At 48.7% G+C, this 15,180-nt stretch overlaps 2 protein-coding genes across 4 annotated transcripts in view; one reads left to right on the plus strand and one right to left on the minus strand.

Annotated features, from left to right (window-relative positions):
* Window positions 1-15,116, plus strand: part of LOC122623826 (interference hedgehog) — a 28,001-nt gene extending 12,885 nt beyond the window's left edge. For 2 of the 3 annotated variants that reach the window (XM_043803172.1, XM_043803171.1), the window contains exons 3-10: window positions 2,108-2,205; window positions 7,029-8,270; window positions 8,340-8,511; window positions 11,614-12,318; window positions 12,385-12,567; window positions 12,646-12,812; window positions 13,054-13,392; window positions 13,672-15,116. In XM_043803172.1, coding sequence (XP_043659107.1) covers window positions 7,047-8,270; window positions 8,340-8,511; window positions 11,614-12,318; window positions 12,385-12,567; window positions 12,646-12,812; window positions 13,054-13,392; window positions 13,672-14,211 — 3,330 coding nt within the window. In that variant the 5' untranslated portion in view covers window positions 2,108-2,205; window positions 7,029-7,046 and the 3' untranslated portion in view covers window positions 14,212-15,116. The remainder of the gene's footprint in view (window positions 1-2,107; window positions 2,206-7,028; window positions 8,271-8,339; window positions 8,512-11,613; window positions 12,319-12,384; window positions 12,568-12,645; window positions 12,813-13,053; window positions 13,393-13,671) is intronic. The other variant, XM_043803173.1, reaches the window with a different exon arrangement.
* LOC122623827 (regulatory protein zeste) lies at window positions 8,634-11,219 on the minus strand. Its single transcript, XM_043803176.1, has 3 exons — window positions 10,508-11,219; window positions 9,860-10,410; window positions 8,634-9,788 (listed from the first exon to the last, which is right to left on the minus strand). The coding sequence occupies exons 1-3, from the start codon at window positions 10,873-10,875 to the stop codon at window positions 8,974-8,976; spliced, it is 1,734 nt and encodes a 577-aa protein (XP_043659111.1). The 5' UTR covers window positions 10,876-11,219; the 3' UTR covers window positions 8,634-8,973.
* Window positions 15,117-15,180: the final 64 nt, after the last annotated feature.

The following is a 15,180-nucleotide window of genomic DNA, read 5'->3' on the forward strand; positions in this document are numbered from 1 at the left end:
ATATGAGTCTCTTTTGCTGCATTTTGCATTTGGCAGAATGGCGCGTATTGCTGTGAAATGTGAAATGTGAATGTGCATGTGGACGTAAATTTAAATGGGAATGTGGATGTCGATGTCGGTGGCGGTGGCGATGGCGATGGCGAGGCTTTCACCCGCGGAATGCGAGCAGCGGGAAAATTGGCTCAAATGTCGTTCGCTGCAGGGCGGCTAATCGTGGCCAATAATAATAACAAGAGATGTTGTTGTTGCTGTTGATGGAAAAGGGAGAGAGGGACGAGGGACAAGGCAGCCCGGGAAACTGCACAATAATTATGGCAAAAGTAAGAGGCACTGCGGCAGTGGCACATCTGCGAGATACTCGAAACGCCAGTGTCAAGTAAAAAAGCTTCGCTGTCACTTACATTCGCTAGCAGTTGCAACGATTTCTAATTCGCTGACCGACAAAAAGCCGAAAGTGAGTCATCAGCTGCAGCGATATAAGCGACATAAGCGACATTAGCGACATCAGCAACAGCAGCGACATCAGCAACATCAGCAACATGCGACAGCCCCACAACAACATGTTGCTGTCTGGCCAAAGTGCCGCCAATTCTGCAAAAAGGCCTCTGCGAAACATGATATTTGCGTCTGTACATCGAGAGTATGAAAACACAGTGAGCACCCAATGAAAAGTGCCAGTTTATTATGGCCATTAATGAAATGGGACGGATTCTATTGTTTCGGCGTGGAATATCGATTGGAATATTCAAATGGACTGGCCTTTATTAAGTTCTCATTTTAAATATTGAGCGATAAAGTTATTAATTTAATAGCAGTTCATAGCATCTCATGAAATTCACTTTAGTCGGCACGGCACACATAAAATTCCAAATTTATTTATCACGACTCAGACTTGATTCTATTTGCTGCCATTATCGCCTCATGATGACTGACAAGCGCCATAAAAGTTATGAAATTATTTATGAAGCAATCCGGAGATCAATCTGGAGATCACCACCTGAAGAAGACCTGCCGTACTATTTCCCCAATTCTACGGATCTGCAAATGGCATTCCATGTTTATTTCTCTGTTTTGTGTCTGTTTTCGTCGTTAATTTCTCACTTGGCTTTTGGGGAAATTGGAAAATATTTATGAAAAATGACAACTGTCACACACCAATACACCAAATACACCACACACACCAAATACACCAATACAAATGCAACAGACGCTTTTGGGGTGGCGCTCGTTTTATTTTTATTGTTCTCTTTCACGTTTTTTTTTTTACGTTGTTAACTTTTTAGTTTTTTGTCTTTCGTTTTTTGATTTTGGGGCCCTGTTCGACTTGGCGACTTTTCAAAAATTCTAGAAAAATTATGGCCCAACAACTGTGTGTGTAGTGTGTGGGTGGGTGGGCGATTGGGCGAAGTTCCAGAGAAAAGTGAGAGAATCGCATAAATTTATTAAGAGTATTGGATGGAAATCGAAAGACTTCACCATCACCTCCCCTCGCGCCCCTTTCGTTATTATTTATGTGCTTTTTGGCATAATTTTTAGCCACTCGCTTGGAAATTTGTATTGCCGGGATATTTATGACATTTGTTCGTTTGGGAATTTTCGTTTCTGACTCGGTGGTAGTCTTAGTTTTATGTCTTTTTAAATGGACAGGCAAACACCAAAGGGGAGTTTTCTCCTTAGCCCCAGGTTGGGTATTCATGGGTATTCAGCAGCGGGAATTAGTCTAATCGTTCGGGCCATTTTCGTATCCTAGGATCTAGAAAATAAGTATGTGCTAGTTTTACATATTGGTATCAGCAAGTTTTAGTGAGTCAACTTACTTTAGTTCACTTGCATTGAGTTCATGTGATTTCTTTCAAAACAATATGTATTCCAAAGTTGCTGAGTAACCCCAACATCTTCGAGTGTTCCTCACGCGCACGTGTCAGCTCTTTTTGTACCCATTCACTCTCCCAGTTTTGTGGTTATTTATAGGCTTCGCATTTATTTGCCTGTCGCCAAGCATTTTTGTGCCACTTTAGGCCTCAATTATTTTGAAATTCATTAAAAGTGTCGTCTATTTTCAATATTTATGTGTGTTTTGATTCTACTTTTACCCTCTTATTTGCAGAATGCAGCTTTAAAGCAGCAAAGGGACGCCTGGAAAGAGACAGCTAGACAGCGGGAAAAAGAGACGAAGGCATAAGCAAGTGACAAAGGGTACAAAAGGTAAGTTACTGCTAATCTTAATCCTGACCGCGGCGCCCACGCAATTAGAGAGAAGAATACAAAATATAATCGCATCCCCATTTTGCCCCGGTCCTCGAAACTTTAGTTAGTGGGCGTGCAGCTTCGATTCCGCACCCATATAACCAAAGCCATATAACCAAACCCCCACTCCAGTACTGAACTTCAGACTGACTTTCGGTTCTGGCTCATAGCCCATACAATTCGTTTTGGGAGCCCACGCACCTTCTGAAAAATATATATGGTACCCATCGGATGAAAAGGGGTTGTGGGGTTGTCCCCCATCCCCATCCTATTCCGTCCTATACCGTCCTATACCATCTCAACTCAACTGAACTCATCCCATTCCATTCCATCCCAACTCATTCCATTCTATACCACACCATTCCTTTGCATTGCCATCCAGAATTGCAAGAGCAACAGGTGGGGCAAGCCGCCCATCCAGCTTCTTCATCGGGATCATTATGACCTCGAAGACCATCATGATGGTGATCATGGTGATCATCCTCGTTTTAGCCGCAGCAGAAAATCCTGTTGGCTGTCGGTGGAATGCAGATTTCGAACTCGTTTACATGCGAGTTTCTTCACCTTCTACGCCACCGCCCTGGCGCTTACCGTGCCCTGGAAAAAGGCTATGCACTGAGAGAAAATGTACTTACTAAGCATTACAATCATTCCTGGTAATATAGTCGCCTCCAATGTGCACAAAAGTGCATTAATCGCACTCGAACTCAATCTCCTTACGTGCCCTTTCTTTAGGGCCCCACGTTGGGCGCCACTTCTTCACCACTTCTTCACCACTTCTTCACCACTTCTTCACCGACTTAAAGGCCCCTCTTTGGGCGCCACAGCGCTCCTGTTGTCTCTCTCTCTCCGGCTGCCTGTGTATTGGTCTGGATGGATACTGGTGTGTGTGCGTGTGTGTGTGTGTGTGTGGCTTGGCATCATGTTTTTGGGCTCCGGTTCCGGTCGCGCTTTAAAAAAGATTTCAGCTGCTGCTTCTTCTCCGGCTGGCAAAACAGGTTCCATTGCTAAAGAATTTTCGCCGATATCTTCCGCCTGTGTGTGTATGTGAGTGTGTGTGAGAGCGTACAGTGGAGACCGTGCACAGTGGACGGCGGAGTTCTGGAGAAAATTACCGTCACATAATGGCCAGGCTTCAAATTGAATTAATGTCATGACATGTGATATTAATAAGCCTTAATAATAATATGATCGGCTTTTCGACAGCAAAGTGGAGTTTAAAATTCACCCAAGATAATACAACGTTAATTATTTGTTAAGCTCAGCAACGTGAAGATGACTTTAGAGGGTGACACTGCGAAAACTACTGTTCCAATAAGTAGACCATAATTTTCTCTTGCGGAATTTAATAACCCGCGATGGGTTTGCCTTAATCATCTGCCACTGTGATTGGGGGTTTTGTAGTTCGTGATTTTTCTATTGCTCCTTTTCTGCCAGCAACTGTTTCTGATGATCGCAATGATGATGATGAACTGGCTCTCAGGTTTTATTGAACCCGGTCCGGTGTAGCAGTAACCAACCACAAAACAACGACAACTTGTAGCAGGTGTTAGTGTTTTACAAGCTGTTAACTGCCGCGGCTAATGGCCAAGTGCAGCAGGGGATCCGGGGAGGGGAATGGGACGGGGACGGGGGAAAGGGGTATTTCTTATGACAACAGCACTCATATGGATATGGATAAATTAAACCACCATCGTGGATGTTCCTTCGTTACGCCTCGCACTTATTTAATGAACTTAAACACGGTCTTAGGCCTGAGATCCGAGCTCTGAGAACCGAGACCTGGAGACTTGGAACTTATGACTTGGGACTTGGAACTTGGGACCCACCCCAGATGTGAAGACCCTCCACTCTTCCGCCACTCAATTCAATTGTCTCAAACACCGGGCGCCACGCCCAGGCCATCGCTGAATGGGTTTTCTAACAGTTTTATGCTAATTTCTGGCAGGCAAACAAACAGACAGACAGTCACTAAGATAGTACACATTGAGAAATCCAATGGAATCCAATGGAATTCATAATCATAATCTTCCCATATTACAAAACTAGGCAGACAGGCGAACGACTTAATCAGCATTGCTGATTCCGAAGAGATCAGCTTTAGATTAAGACGAGTATGAATATACAAGCGTATAAACACTGGCACTGTGTCCAAAGTGCTTGTCATTTCATTTAAGTATAGCAAAATGCTTTTTGGCCATTAGTGAAGGGGAAGAACTTGGCCTTTTGGGAAGTGATAGCCATAAATCATATTGGCAAGGGAGCACATAGTGCTCGTTTTGCGCAGTGTATCGCTGGTGGTCGCTTCCATGATGAAGACGACGTCGATCAACATATGTATTTATTTGCCATTAATTAATGCCTTTTAATTTGGCATCCCGCTTTGATTTATAACCCTTCTTAGTCGCGCCTTATGATGTCCGTGAATAGAATGAGTCGAGTGAGTCAACAAAAGGAGGCTGTCGTTGTCCGCGGCTAATCAAATTAACTTCTGGCCCGAAAACAAACAACCAATTAATTGTGCTGCCAACAATAACAGCAACCACATCAACAGCAACAGCAGCAGCAGCAGCAACAACCATAAACAGCGATCCAAGATCATTGGCCATATTTGGTCGGATGGTGAATAATGCACGGCAGCATCTGCAACATCTGCTTGCGGCAACTAGCAACTATCAACTATCAACTAGCGGCTAGCAACAGTTGCCCCCGTTGCAAGTAGCGGCCAGCAGCATGTTGCTGCCGTTTCATAATCCCACTCACTATGGCACCATGGCAGTTGGAAGTTCGAACACAGTGTTCTTTGTGGCCACAAAACAATCGCTTAATTGTTAGCCACATGTGATTTGACTTGCAATTTTCACAGCAGCAACATGTTGCCCATTAAGAGCCAACTAATAGGTGTTTATTGCTACTTGCAGCTAGTTGCAGCTCTGTGGCCTGTGGCTGGTGGCCAACACAAATTGCATGTTGTCAATGGAGGCAATCAATGTTTGATTGCAGTGGGTAATAGTTGTAATGGTAATGCACAGCAGCGGCATGTTGCCAGCCGAACAACAATGGAAACAACATGTTAGGAACTAGCAACACTAGCAACATAAGTAAATTGCCTGATTTAAGCCACAATAGTTGACAGTTAACAGTTAACAGTGGCGGCTATTATACTCGTACAGAGTGATATACAGATACGCTGGCTGGGGAAACACCTAGTAGTTGAATGCATTTAGCATTACTCAAATAATCTATTCTTTCACTTTCCTTATGACGGATGAGAGCCATTCGAATTGCATCTTTTCTTTCTGTGTGGGCCAATGCAGCGCATCTGTCCCAGACTTCTGCGTTCTTCGTTCTTCGTTCTGCTGGTTTGTTGACTCTTTTTCCACTTTTTTATGGATTCTTGCAGCGCTCCCCATTCATTTCCTTTGCTTCAGTTTTCAGTCTTTGTGGGTTTTTTTTTGTTTGTAGCTTGTGTTGCTCTTGGCCCAGGAATGCGCATTAATTTCCAACACACGCAACCAGCAACAGGAACAGCAACAGCAACAGCAAGAGCAACAGCAACAAGTGGATGCGGATTGCTGAAGGGGCAGGCACAGAAACCTGCGTCAATTTCGCGCTTTACTTTTGTTGTCAGATGTTTTAAATCAGCGGCGAGCTGGTTTGCGACTCCGTGTTTTGCTGTTGGATTGCTCGTGTGTAGGCAGTCCGGTTTGCTCCTTGGGTTAACAAGTGGCCACCACCAGCAGCAGCAGCAGCATCTGCAACAGCCGCAGCAACAGCAACAGCAACATCAGGAGCACAAGAGCAGCATCGGCAGCTGCACGCGCCTTCGGACCAATAATGACTATCAAATGGGAGCCGCTTTGCGATTTATGTGCATCAGGAGTTTCCCTGCAGGGACTGCTACACAGGGAACAAATTCCCTGTGGTGTGGTGACCAATTGAATGCACTTATGGCCCTCTTAGACATGCTTGTTAGGCCAACCAAATATTCCCCAAATCAAACTAAATAGTTAAACAAAAATCTCGTGCTCTCTAGGCCTTAAATCGTCGCTGCCTGTAAAACGATGATTCAAGTAATGTGGTCAATGCTAATGCTACATTAAAATTGCATTTTTTTTGTATCTGTACAGGATCGAGGATGCAGGGGGCAGCTGGGGGAGTAACCGGGGGCAGGACCGAGGTGGATGCCTAACGACAGGGCGGCCGTTTTCCTGGAATTCCGCGCGCGCTTTTGTGTTGTGGCATCGTTTAAATTTCAAATCGAGGGCCCCCAAACTCCAAACTGTCGCAGGCCAGACGCTCGACCAACCCGTTCTGGATCCCCATCCGTCCTCCTCCTTTCCGTTCCCGCTCCCCCAGTTCAGAGAAACAGGGCAGGGCAGGGCAGGGCAGCTCATAATAATGACACGCCATTAACAATCTGGGTCCGGGACGACGAGTCCTTGGGTGCGCGGAGCTGGAGCTCCAGTTTAAATGGCACATTGCCTGGCCCGACTGCTTCCGTTGCCACGCCCCCTTTTGTGGCAGTTGGGGCAGTAGCAGAAGCAGCAGCAGCCGCCGCAGCAGCAGCAGCAGCAGCAGAGAAAGGAGCAGGTTGAATGGTACAGTAGGGTCCAAGACTCAGAGACTCTCCGTCGCATTCCTCGCCTGTCAAATGGTCAGCGATCTCTCAAGAGTTTATATGGGAATGGGAATATGATGGGGAATGGGGTGACAGAGTTATAATACTGCGTTAAGTACAATCTTTCTAACCCTTCGAAACTTTTGTCTGCCTATTCCAGAGTGGCATCCGCTTTGCGATGGCTGAATTCAGGCTAGTTCTGGTTATCCTACTGATGACCACGAGCATCTGCACACTTCAAGCCAGCGACAGTAATTCCTCCGTGGCAACCACCTTGGGCGTTCTGTTTGAGCGGGCTCCCGAATCGGCGGTGGCCCCCAAAGGAGATGAGGTGGTCTTCGAGTGCGAGCTGAATCTCAAACCAGATCGCCTGGAGTGGCGATTCAGACGCAGTGATTCCGCGGAGCCCTATCGATACCTGAGACCCGCGGCTGGCTACAACGTGACCAGCGGCAGCGATGGTCTTGCCTGGCGACTGCGCATCTATGTGACTGCCCAAGCGGCAGGAGACTACCAGTGTGTGGCTTGGTATGGCCCAGGAGCACTGGCTTCCACGCCAGCCCGCTTGGCCTTGGTCTCGATTGCATTGGACGGAGGCCAGGGATCCATGGCAGCTAGAAGTTCCATACGCTGGAGTGTGGCGCCCAAGAACTGCCTGCTCATACGTTGCGGCAGCGTAGTGTCCAATCCGCCGGCCATTTGGAGCTTCTACAGGAACGGAAAGAAGCTACCGCAATCGGAACTGCTTGCTGGCGCTGCGGGGGCCTTGGTTTTGGACACGGTCACCGCCAAGGATGCGGGTAACTACTCGTGCGTGGCCACGAACTCCATAACAGGCGATGAGCTTAGGCTCCCCCAAACTATCGAGTTAAGAGTGGACTACACCGACAGGACGCCGCCGTACTTTCTACAACGTCCACCCACCGAGTACTCGGCTCGTCCGGGAGAAACGGTGGTGCTCGAGTGTCCTGGCGTGGGATCCCCGCGACCCAGGGTCATTTGGAGTAGTCCCAACGTGGTTGGGATCTACAACAACAGAAGCAACATCCTGCCCTACGGCTTGCAAATCACCGATGTGCGGCCCGAGGATCAGGGTTCCTATATCTGCATGCTGGACAATGGCATTGCACCACCCATCGATCACACCATCAAGTTGAGTGTTCTGCAGCGCCCCACAATCCTCAGAGGACCTGCCGCCACTCTGACGAACGAGAGCAACCCCTTGCTACTGGATTGCTCCGCCTCGGGGAATCCCCAACCCGATATCTACTGGCTCATAAACGGGGAGGATGCCACCAAAGATCCGGAGGCCGTGGTGGATAACCGGAGTCTGCAGCTGAAGCGAGTGCAAAAGCGCCACGCTGGCGTGGTTCAGTGCTTCGCCAAGAACATCTTGGGAGAGGTAAGCTTGGAGTGGTGCTAGTGGAGTAGTAGATGGCCAATTCTAATCAACTTTCATAACCCCCTGCAGATAAGCGAGGGAAACATTCTGCGTGTGAATCCCCTGGAAATCACTGGCGAGGATGAGGAACCCCTCGGAGGAGTGCCCGTGTGGCCAGTCCATGAATCGAACAGTGGAATGGGGTCCTCGTCAACTCCAGCTGGTGGCTCCAAGAACAAGAGCGGCAGGCGAAAGTTTAAAGGTGAGTGCCAATCTGAAATATTCAATATTCTAAATATTCGTAAATCCGTTTTCGATTCGATTCGGCTTCCATAAGAAAAAGGTCACAGGTTTTAGTAACATTAGACATGCCTAAGTTTACATCGTGGATTAGCTGGCCACGCCCACTGTATTTTGCGTGTCTGTATAATTGATTGATTGCGATTTACAATTAGTGATGGCTTAGTCGGTAATCCTGGCCAGCGATGGACTAAAGTCGCACCGTTGTCCCCCACCCCGCGACAACTAGAAAAAAAACCTTAACAAAAAAATGTATGTGGAAAGGGAAAAGGGGAATTGGGGATTTGGGTTAGGAGTAGATGCTAGTTGTAGACCTAAGACTAAAGAACTAAAAGCCCCCAGGGTTGAAGCGATCCAAGTAGGTATCCGCGTCCTCCTCATCGTCGTCACCGTCGGCGTCGCCGTCGCTAATGTCCTCCAGCCCTCATGAATTGGAGCACTTCCGCAGCTGTTCCTCCTCTTTCTGCAGGATGCGTATCTTCATCTTGAGCTCCTCGACTCGAAGTCGATGCACCTCCCTCATGTACTTGAGTTCATCCTGCGCCTTGTTGAGTTCTATGCGCTTGGCCTCCGTGGACAGCTGCTGCTCTTTGCAGCGCAGTTCGGCCTCGCGGATCTTGAAGTAGTTCATTCGCTCTTCGAAGCTGTCCGCAGCGACAGCAGATGAATTGGCGGCTCCGTTTCCTCCTCCTCCGCCCAGGCTGGTGTTGTTGATACTCACGGAGGAGGCCGTTGATGTGTTGACCGCCCCTGAGTTCCCAGATGTCGATGATGCAGTGGCCACGGGCACTGGAACCGCCGTGGGCACCGTCGTGGCAGCCGTAACTGTGGGCAGGGCGCTGAAGGTGAACGTGGGCGTGGCGGCAGTTAGTTGCATCTTAACCGCCGCCGCCGCTGCTGCCTGTTGTTGCTGTTGGACGGCAACGGCCGCCTGTTGTTGCTGCTGCTGCTGGTGATGCACTTGGACGGCGGCGGCCAGTTGCTGATGTTGAGCCAGTTGCTGCTGGGCAAGCTGTTGGGCCTGTGCCTGAGCCTGGGCCTGTGCCTGCGCTTGCGCCTGAGCCTGCGCTTGAGCTTGAGCCTGCGCTTGGGCCTGCTGCTGCTGCTGAGCCTGGTACTGGGCCAAAGTGATCTGCTGCGGCTTGATCTCGCTAATGATCTGCTGATTGTAGCCGCCGGCGGTGATTGTGGCCATTGGATGCTGTTGCGCCTGGGTGGGTATTGTATGGATCTGGGTGGCTGAACGAACGGAAAGGAACAATTTAGCTTATAAAGAATGGGGATCTTTAAGCAAAGGTCTACAATCTCACCGGTAGCTTCTGATGGGTGCTTAATCTGCAATATAATCTCCTCGCGCGGGCGAGCGGTCTTAAAATGCAGTAGATCATTCAGAGTCAGTTTCTCAGCACTGATCTGGTCCACGTTGATCTGGTGGGTGTTGATCATGGTGGCATTGGCCGCCGCCGCCGCAGCCACTGCCACCGCGTTCACCTGTTGCATCTTCTGCATTTCGGCGGCGGCGGATTGCACTTGGGCCTGAGCCTGGGCCTGGGCCTGGGCTTGGGCTTGAGCCTCCTGCTGCTGCTGCTGCTGCTGCTCCATCGGGTCCTCGTCGATCTCGCTCACATCGTTAGCATCCATCTCGATCTCGTCGAATGTGTCCGCCTGGGGATTGTGCTCGGAGGCATCGGGACTAATCTGGTACTCGGGTTCCACCTTGACGCTGTCGTGCTGCTGGTGATGCTGTTGCTGCTGCTGGGGCACCGCCGATGCGACAGATACGGATACCGAGCTGATCTTGGCGCTACCAGAGCTGAGATTTGAGGAGGTACCATCCCTGTACGGATACTGTTTGCGAAGTCTAAAAACAAACAAAAACACGAGATAGGTGTGTTAAAAGCTAGAGCTTGGAGCGGTGGGATTTGTGTGAGCTAATTGTCAACCACTGTGTTCCGCACCTGGAGTTGAGCCAAAATTTCTGGATCTGCTTGATGTTCCGCATTGCGCTCACATGTGGGTGCGAGTTGAAGTCCTTGACGATCTTATCCCATGTTTCGCGGACGGAGTACTTGTTGCGCTGCTTCTTGCGATGCTTGATGTCGATGACCTCCTCGTGCAGATGGAACAGGGAGTACAGGACCTCCTTTTCCTCGGCGGTGAAGCGCGGGGTGAGAGGCAGCTGGTTTTTGGCGGACGAGTTGCCACCGTTGGTCACCACCACTGTGCCACTCCCAGTGGAGCTTTGCCCAGCATTGCCGCCGCCATCCGAACCAGCGCCACCGCCACCGCTTCCGCCAGCACCGCCCCCTTCACCCTGCGCCGACATTTGAGTTTGTTTTGAGTTTTTCACTTGAGTTTGAGTTCTTGCTTCTTCTTAGCTGTATACACTTATACACACACAGTAGTGGCAGGCACACACACACACACACAGACGCAGCAGCGCGCGCGCCCGTGTGTTAGTGTGCGTCAGTGTGAGTCTTTTTGGTCGCCGTCTTCGTATTCCTTGCACTTGACATATAGCCGCTAATTCTATATTGCACTTGATTCGGCTCGCGTTTGTTTACATAAATAAATAAAATAGTTAGTCCGATTAACGGGACGCCCGAAAGTCGCCGCTCAATAAATAAATCTCTTACACGCACACATTTTCACTCGAATGTTAGAGCTGGGGTGAGCACTCACGATGATATCGATTTTCGAGAGTTGCTATCGATGCCTTGGTTAATCGATACTAATCGATAGCGTGCTTACTGAAAGTATTGCTCCGTATATCTATTATCGATTATTTTTGTTTTTCACTTTAGAAAGTTTACTTCTGTGTTATTTTTTTTACAATTTACATTGAAAGAACAACAAAAATTTATTTTTTGATCAATATTTTAGTTTTCATATGTGTTCTGAAAAGAAGTGATCCAGTTTTACTCCTTACCATCGATTTCGTATTAAAATGTATATCGATAATCGTTGATCTGGCAACGCCAGAGATTCAAATACTAAGAATTACAAATAGAAACATCAGCAACGTAATTATGTGAAATAAACCTAATTAAATTGCTTGTTACAGCGAGCATGGTGCCGCCATCGCGACCGAATGTCACCAGGCTGTCGGACGAGTCCGTAATGCTGCGCTGGAGTGTGCCACAAAACTCTGGACTCCAGATCACCTTCTTTAAGGTGCAGTATCGCAAATTGGGCGACGGGAAGAATCGGCGAGAAAACTGGCAGACGACCAGCGACAACATTCCGTACGGAAACGCCCATGCCCACGGATCCGGACCTGGACAGGGAAACGGTCACTGGCGGGCGCGGAACCGGGACAGGGAGTATGAGATGGGCAATCCGCCCAAGAACTTCACCTCCTCCGTTACGGGACTGACCGCCGGCAAGTACTACCGCTTCCGGATCGTGGCGGTGTACTCCAACAACGACAACAAGGAGGGCAACACCTCGCTCAAGTTTTTCCTGCAGAATGGAACCGCCCAGTCGGATCTGCCAGTGCCAGAACTGCGCATGGTGGAGACCCTCTCCGAGTCGGCCTTGGTGCTCCATTGGTCGTCGCCAGAAAATGAGGATATAGACGGGTACTATGTCTACTACAGGCCAGCGGACTCAGCAGCGGAATATTTAAAGGCCACGGTGGATGGCGCAAGGAGCAGGAGCTTCAAAATGGACCTTCTTCGTCCAGGAACCGCCTATGAGTTCAAATTGCAATCGTTCAACTCCGACGCAGCCTCTGAATTCAGTGCAATTCGGCAAGCCAGGACCAGAAGTGAGTTCATCCCAGGAATGCTATTGTCTATCATAGAAATATGTTGTAACTTTTGTGCCTTTTCAGAAGCCCATGAGCAGCCTGCTTCATCTTCGTCGACGCCAGTGCCAGCCAACAAGACAGTGGACCAGCATCAGAACTCCGTGTATCCAGTGATCGCAGGAGCCGCCGGCGGAGGCATTCTACTGCTCATTGCCTCGCTGGTGGTCTGTCTATGCCTAAAGAGGCGGGAAAACACTCAACCGGAGGGTAAGTGCAGCTTAAAGGAGCGGGATCAGCATCTTACGATAGCCACGTACTTATATAAGTAAATCTCTACATCCGTAGATGAAAACAAACCGCAATTGGAGCACATCCAAGCGGACTTTGTTACCTCCGCCGTCCTGGGAGTTGGTGGTCACCACAAGAGTGGCGATGTGAGGCGCCTCAACGGAGTGATTCCGCGGATGAACATCACGCCCAATCCGCTGGCCCAGGAAACGGCATCCGATAAGGTAAACCACGTACTTCCGGGTCTAAACTCGAGCCCAATTTTCACACAGCTTCATCCAAAACTTTTCGCTGGTTGGTTGGTCAAAATTCAAATTCAAACTGAAATTCAAATTGTAAACACCCCTCCGAACGTGGTATCTCTGTCTCGCTTGCCCTCTCTCTCGCTGTCTCTGTCTCTTTCGCTTGGTTACTCTGCCAAATCTCGTCGAGATTCGCCCGCCAATTGAGCGTCCAATGTTCCAGAACCGCAACGTGATGGAGCTGCGTTTCCTGCCGCCGCTGGCGAACGGAAATGGAAATACAAATGGAAATGGCAATGGCAACTGCATTGCCAGGGATCTAGCCCTGGAGCGGCCGAATGCGGAAGAGCAGCAGGATGAGGACGGAAACGAAGACGATAGGGGGCTTCCGGCGGTTGCCTCGTCCTCGTGCGAAACTTTGGAGGCCTGCGACGCTGCCATTAAACTGAATCTCCACCACGAACCCGGCCAGGAGCAGCAGGATGCTCAGAATGCGGTGCTGGAGGCGCCCAGCAAGCCGCTACCTCCGCTGCCAAAAAAACCAGCAAACGGCGCTGGCCAAGTAAGCCTGCAATTGAGATCGAAAACAATAGCACACGGGTTATACCAATACCAATACCAGAACCAATACTGTATACCAGTTTAGGTCATCACCTTGCTGTTGGTTTGTGCATATACCTCCCATGTGCTATTGCTTTTCCTCCTCCGCAACCAGGAGAAGCCAACCCCCAGCCGATATTGTTTTGTCAACATTGTCATTCATTCTCACTCATGAAGAAACGATTCCCCCAGTTTCCCTGCTAATTGTCGTTGCTAATTGTTCTTCCATAATGCTCCACAGAACAACACTGGCCTGCACCAGAATGGCCTGCACCACGCACAGCCGTACCATCCGCCTGGCACGCCCACCTTGATGCACAAGCGACTGGACTACCACCAGCAGCCGCCGCCGGTGCCTCCACACTCGGCCTACTACCAGCAGGCACCCACGCACCAGCCCTCGCCGATGATGGAGCGCAGTGTCAGGGGTCACCAGCAGCCAGGTGGCTACCATCTGGAGGAGGGCACACCCACGCCAACCAGGATCCCATCTCTGCGGCGACAGCGACGCACCTCGGGCAACCAGCAGGTGCACAACAGCCACAGCAATCTCAATATTAGCCTGAGTCATCACAACAACAACAACAACCTGCCGCCGCACCACCAGCATCTGCACCACCATCCCGGCCACCCGGGTGGCCTGGTGGGCATACCCATCGTACCAGGGAGTCCCAGAGTCCAGAGATCGCCGATGCCGAGCAGGGCGATGATCAAGAGGACGCGACTGGGCAGCCACACGGACAACATCTCGTCGGGCAGTCTGAACAGTATTGAGGTGTGATGGCTCGCCAAAGAGGAGCAGCAGAACGAGGAGAAATATACCTAAGCCGCAAGCGAAAGTAGTTCCCCAAACGACAGACAGTTTCAAGTAGACTTAAGGATCCGCAACTAGATGTGTATTATTGAGGTAATCGTAGAACAGGCCGGCAGAGCAGCTTGAAACCCTCGAATTTTAGCTTTAAGGCACCAACCAGGCACCCGGTACTGTTTAGTTTTCCAAAAACCAATCAATTTGGCCAATCAATAAGCTTATCACTAGGGAATTTGCCATCTAAAGATGTTTCTACAGTTCAATATACTCAAATAAGTTTGCGCTAGAACACGAACGAGAAAAGATCTAGTGAAGTAAATGTATTTCGTTTAAGAAGAACGTTTAAATTGGTCTAAACATTCAGACATAATTAATGAAAAAAAAAAAAAACAGCTAAGCAGCTAAGTCGTTAAACGCTAAAGCTGCTTGGCTTTGTTTAGGTAAAGATTGATTAAAAATATTACAAATATACAAACTTTAGTGTAAGTAATTGGTAATGTAACACTTTTCTCGTTGCTGCCGGCCAGATAGTCAGTAGAATTACTAATGTTAAGTTTTTTTTTTACCATTCATTTAACTATTTCGGTTTGTGCATCCCTCGGGGGGCCGAAATTCATCTCGACTAAGCCCTGTAGCATAGCGTTATTTATTTATTGCCGTGTAGGCGTCAACAACTCGAATTGATTAGTTCAATTAGGAACTAATTTACGTTTAAGTCAAACCAACTATCTAGCATTTTAAGGCACTACCTTTCTAGATGTGACTAATACACAGAACCCAAATGGAAAGCATCCTAAACTATATTTAAGTTCCGAGGCGGCAGTTTTAAACGGATATGCGAGTCTTGAAATTAAAAAGTGAATCTTTAACTTAAACATATTTACGTTTATTGCGTCTTTATAATGGGAAATTGAAATACTGGGATTTTGCTACTTTGGA

This window comes from Drosophila teissieri, chromosome X, assembly GCF_016746235.2.
Source record: "Drosophila teissieri strain GT53w chromosome X, Prin_Dtei_1.1, whole genome shotgun sequence".
Classification (NCBI taxonomy): domain Eukaryota; kingdom Metazoa; phylum Arthropoda; class Insecta; order Diptera; family Drosophilidae; genus Drosophila; species Drosophila teissieri.

What these genes read in the sequence shown, in the direction of transcription:
- LOC122623827 (XM_043803176.1), bottom strand. Translation starts at nt 10,875, where the DNA reads ATGTCGGCGCAGGGTGAAGGGGGCGGTGCTGGCGGAAGCGGTGGCGGT. An exon ending in AAATTTTGGCTCAACTCCAG is followed by an intron (nt 10,411 to 10,507) that starts GTGCGGAACACA and finishes GTTTGTTTTTAG; the next exon opens with ACTTCGCAAACAGTATCCGT. An exon ending in GCACCCATCAGAAGCTACCG is followed by an intron (nt 9,789 to 9,859) that starts GTGAGATTGTAG and finishes CCGTTCGTTCAG; the next exon opens with CCACCCAGATCCATACAATA.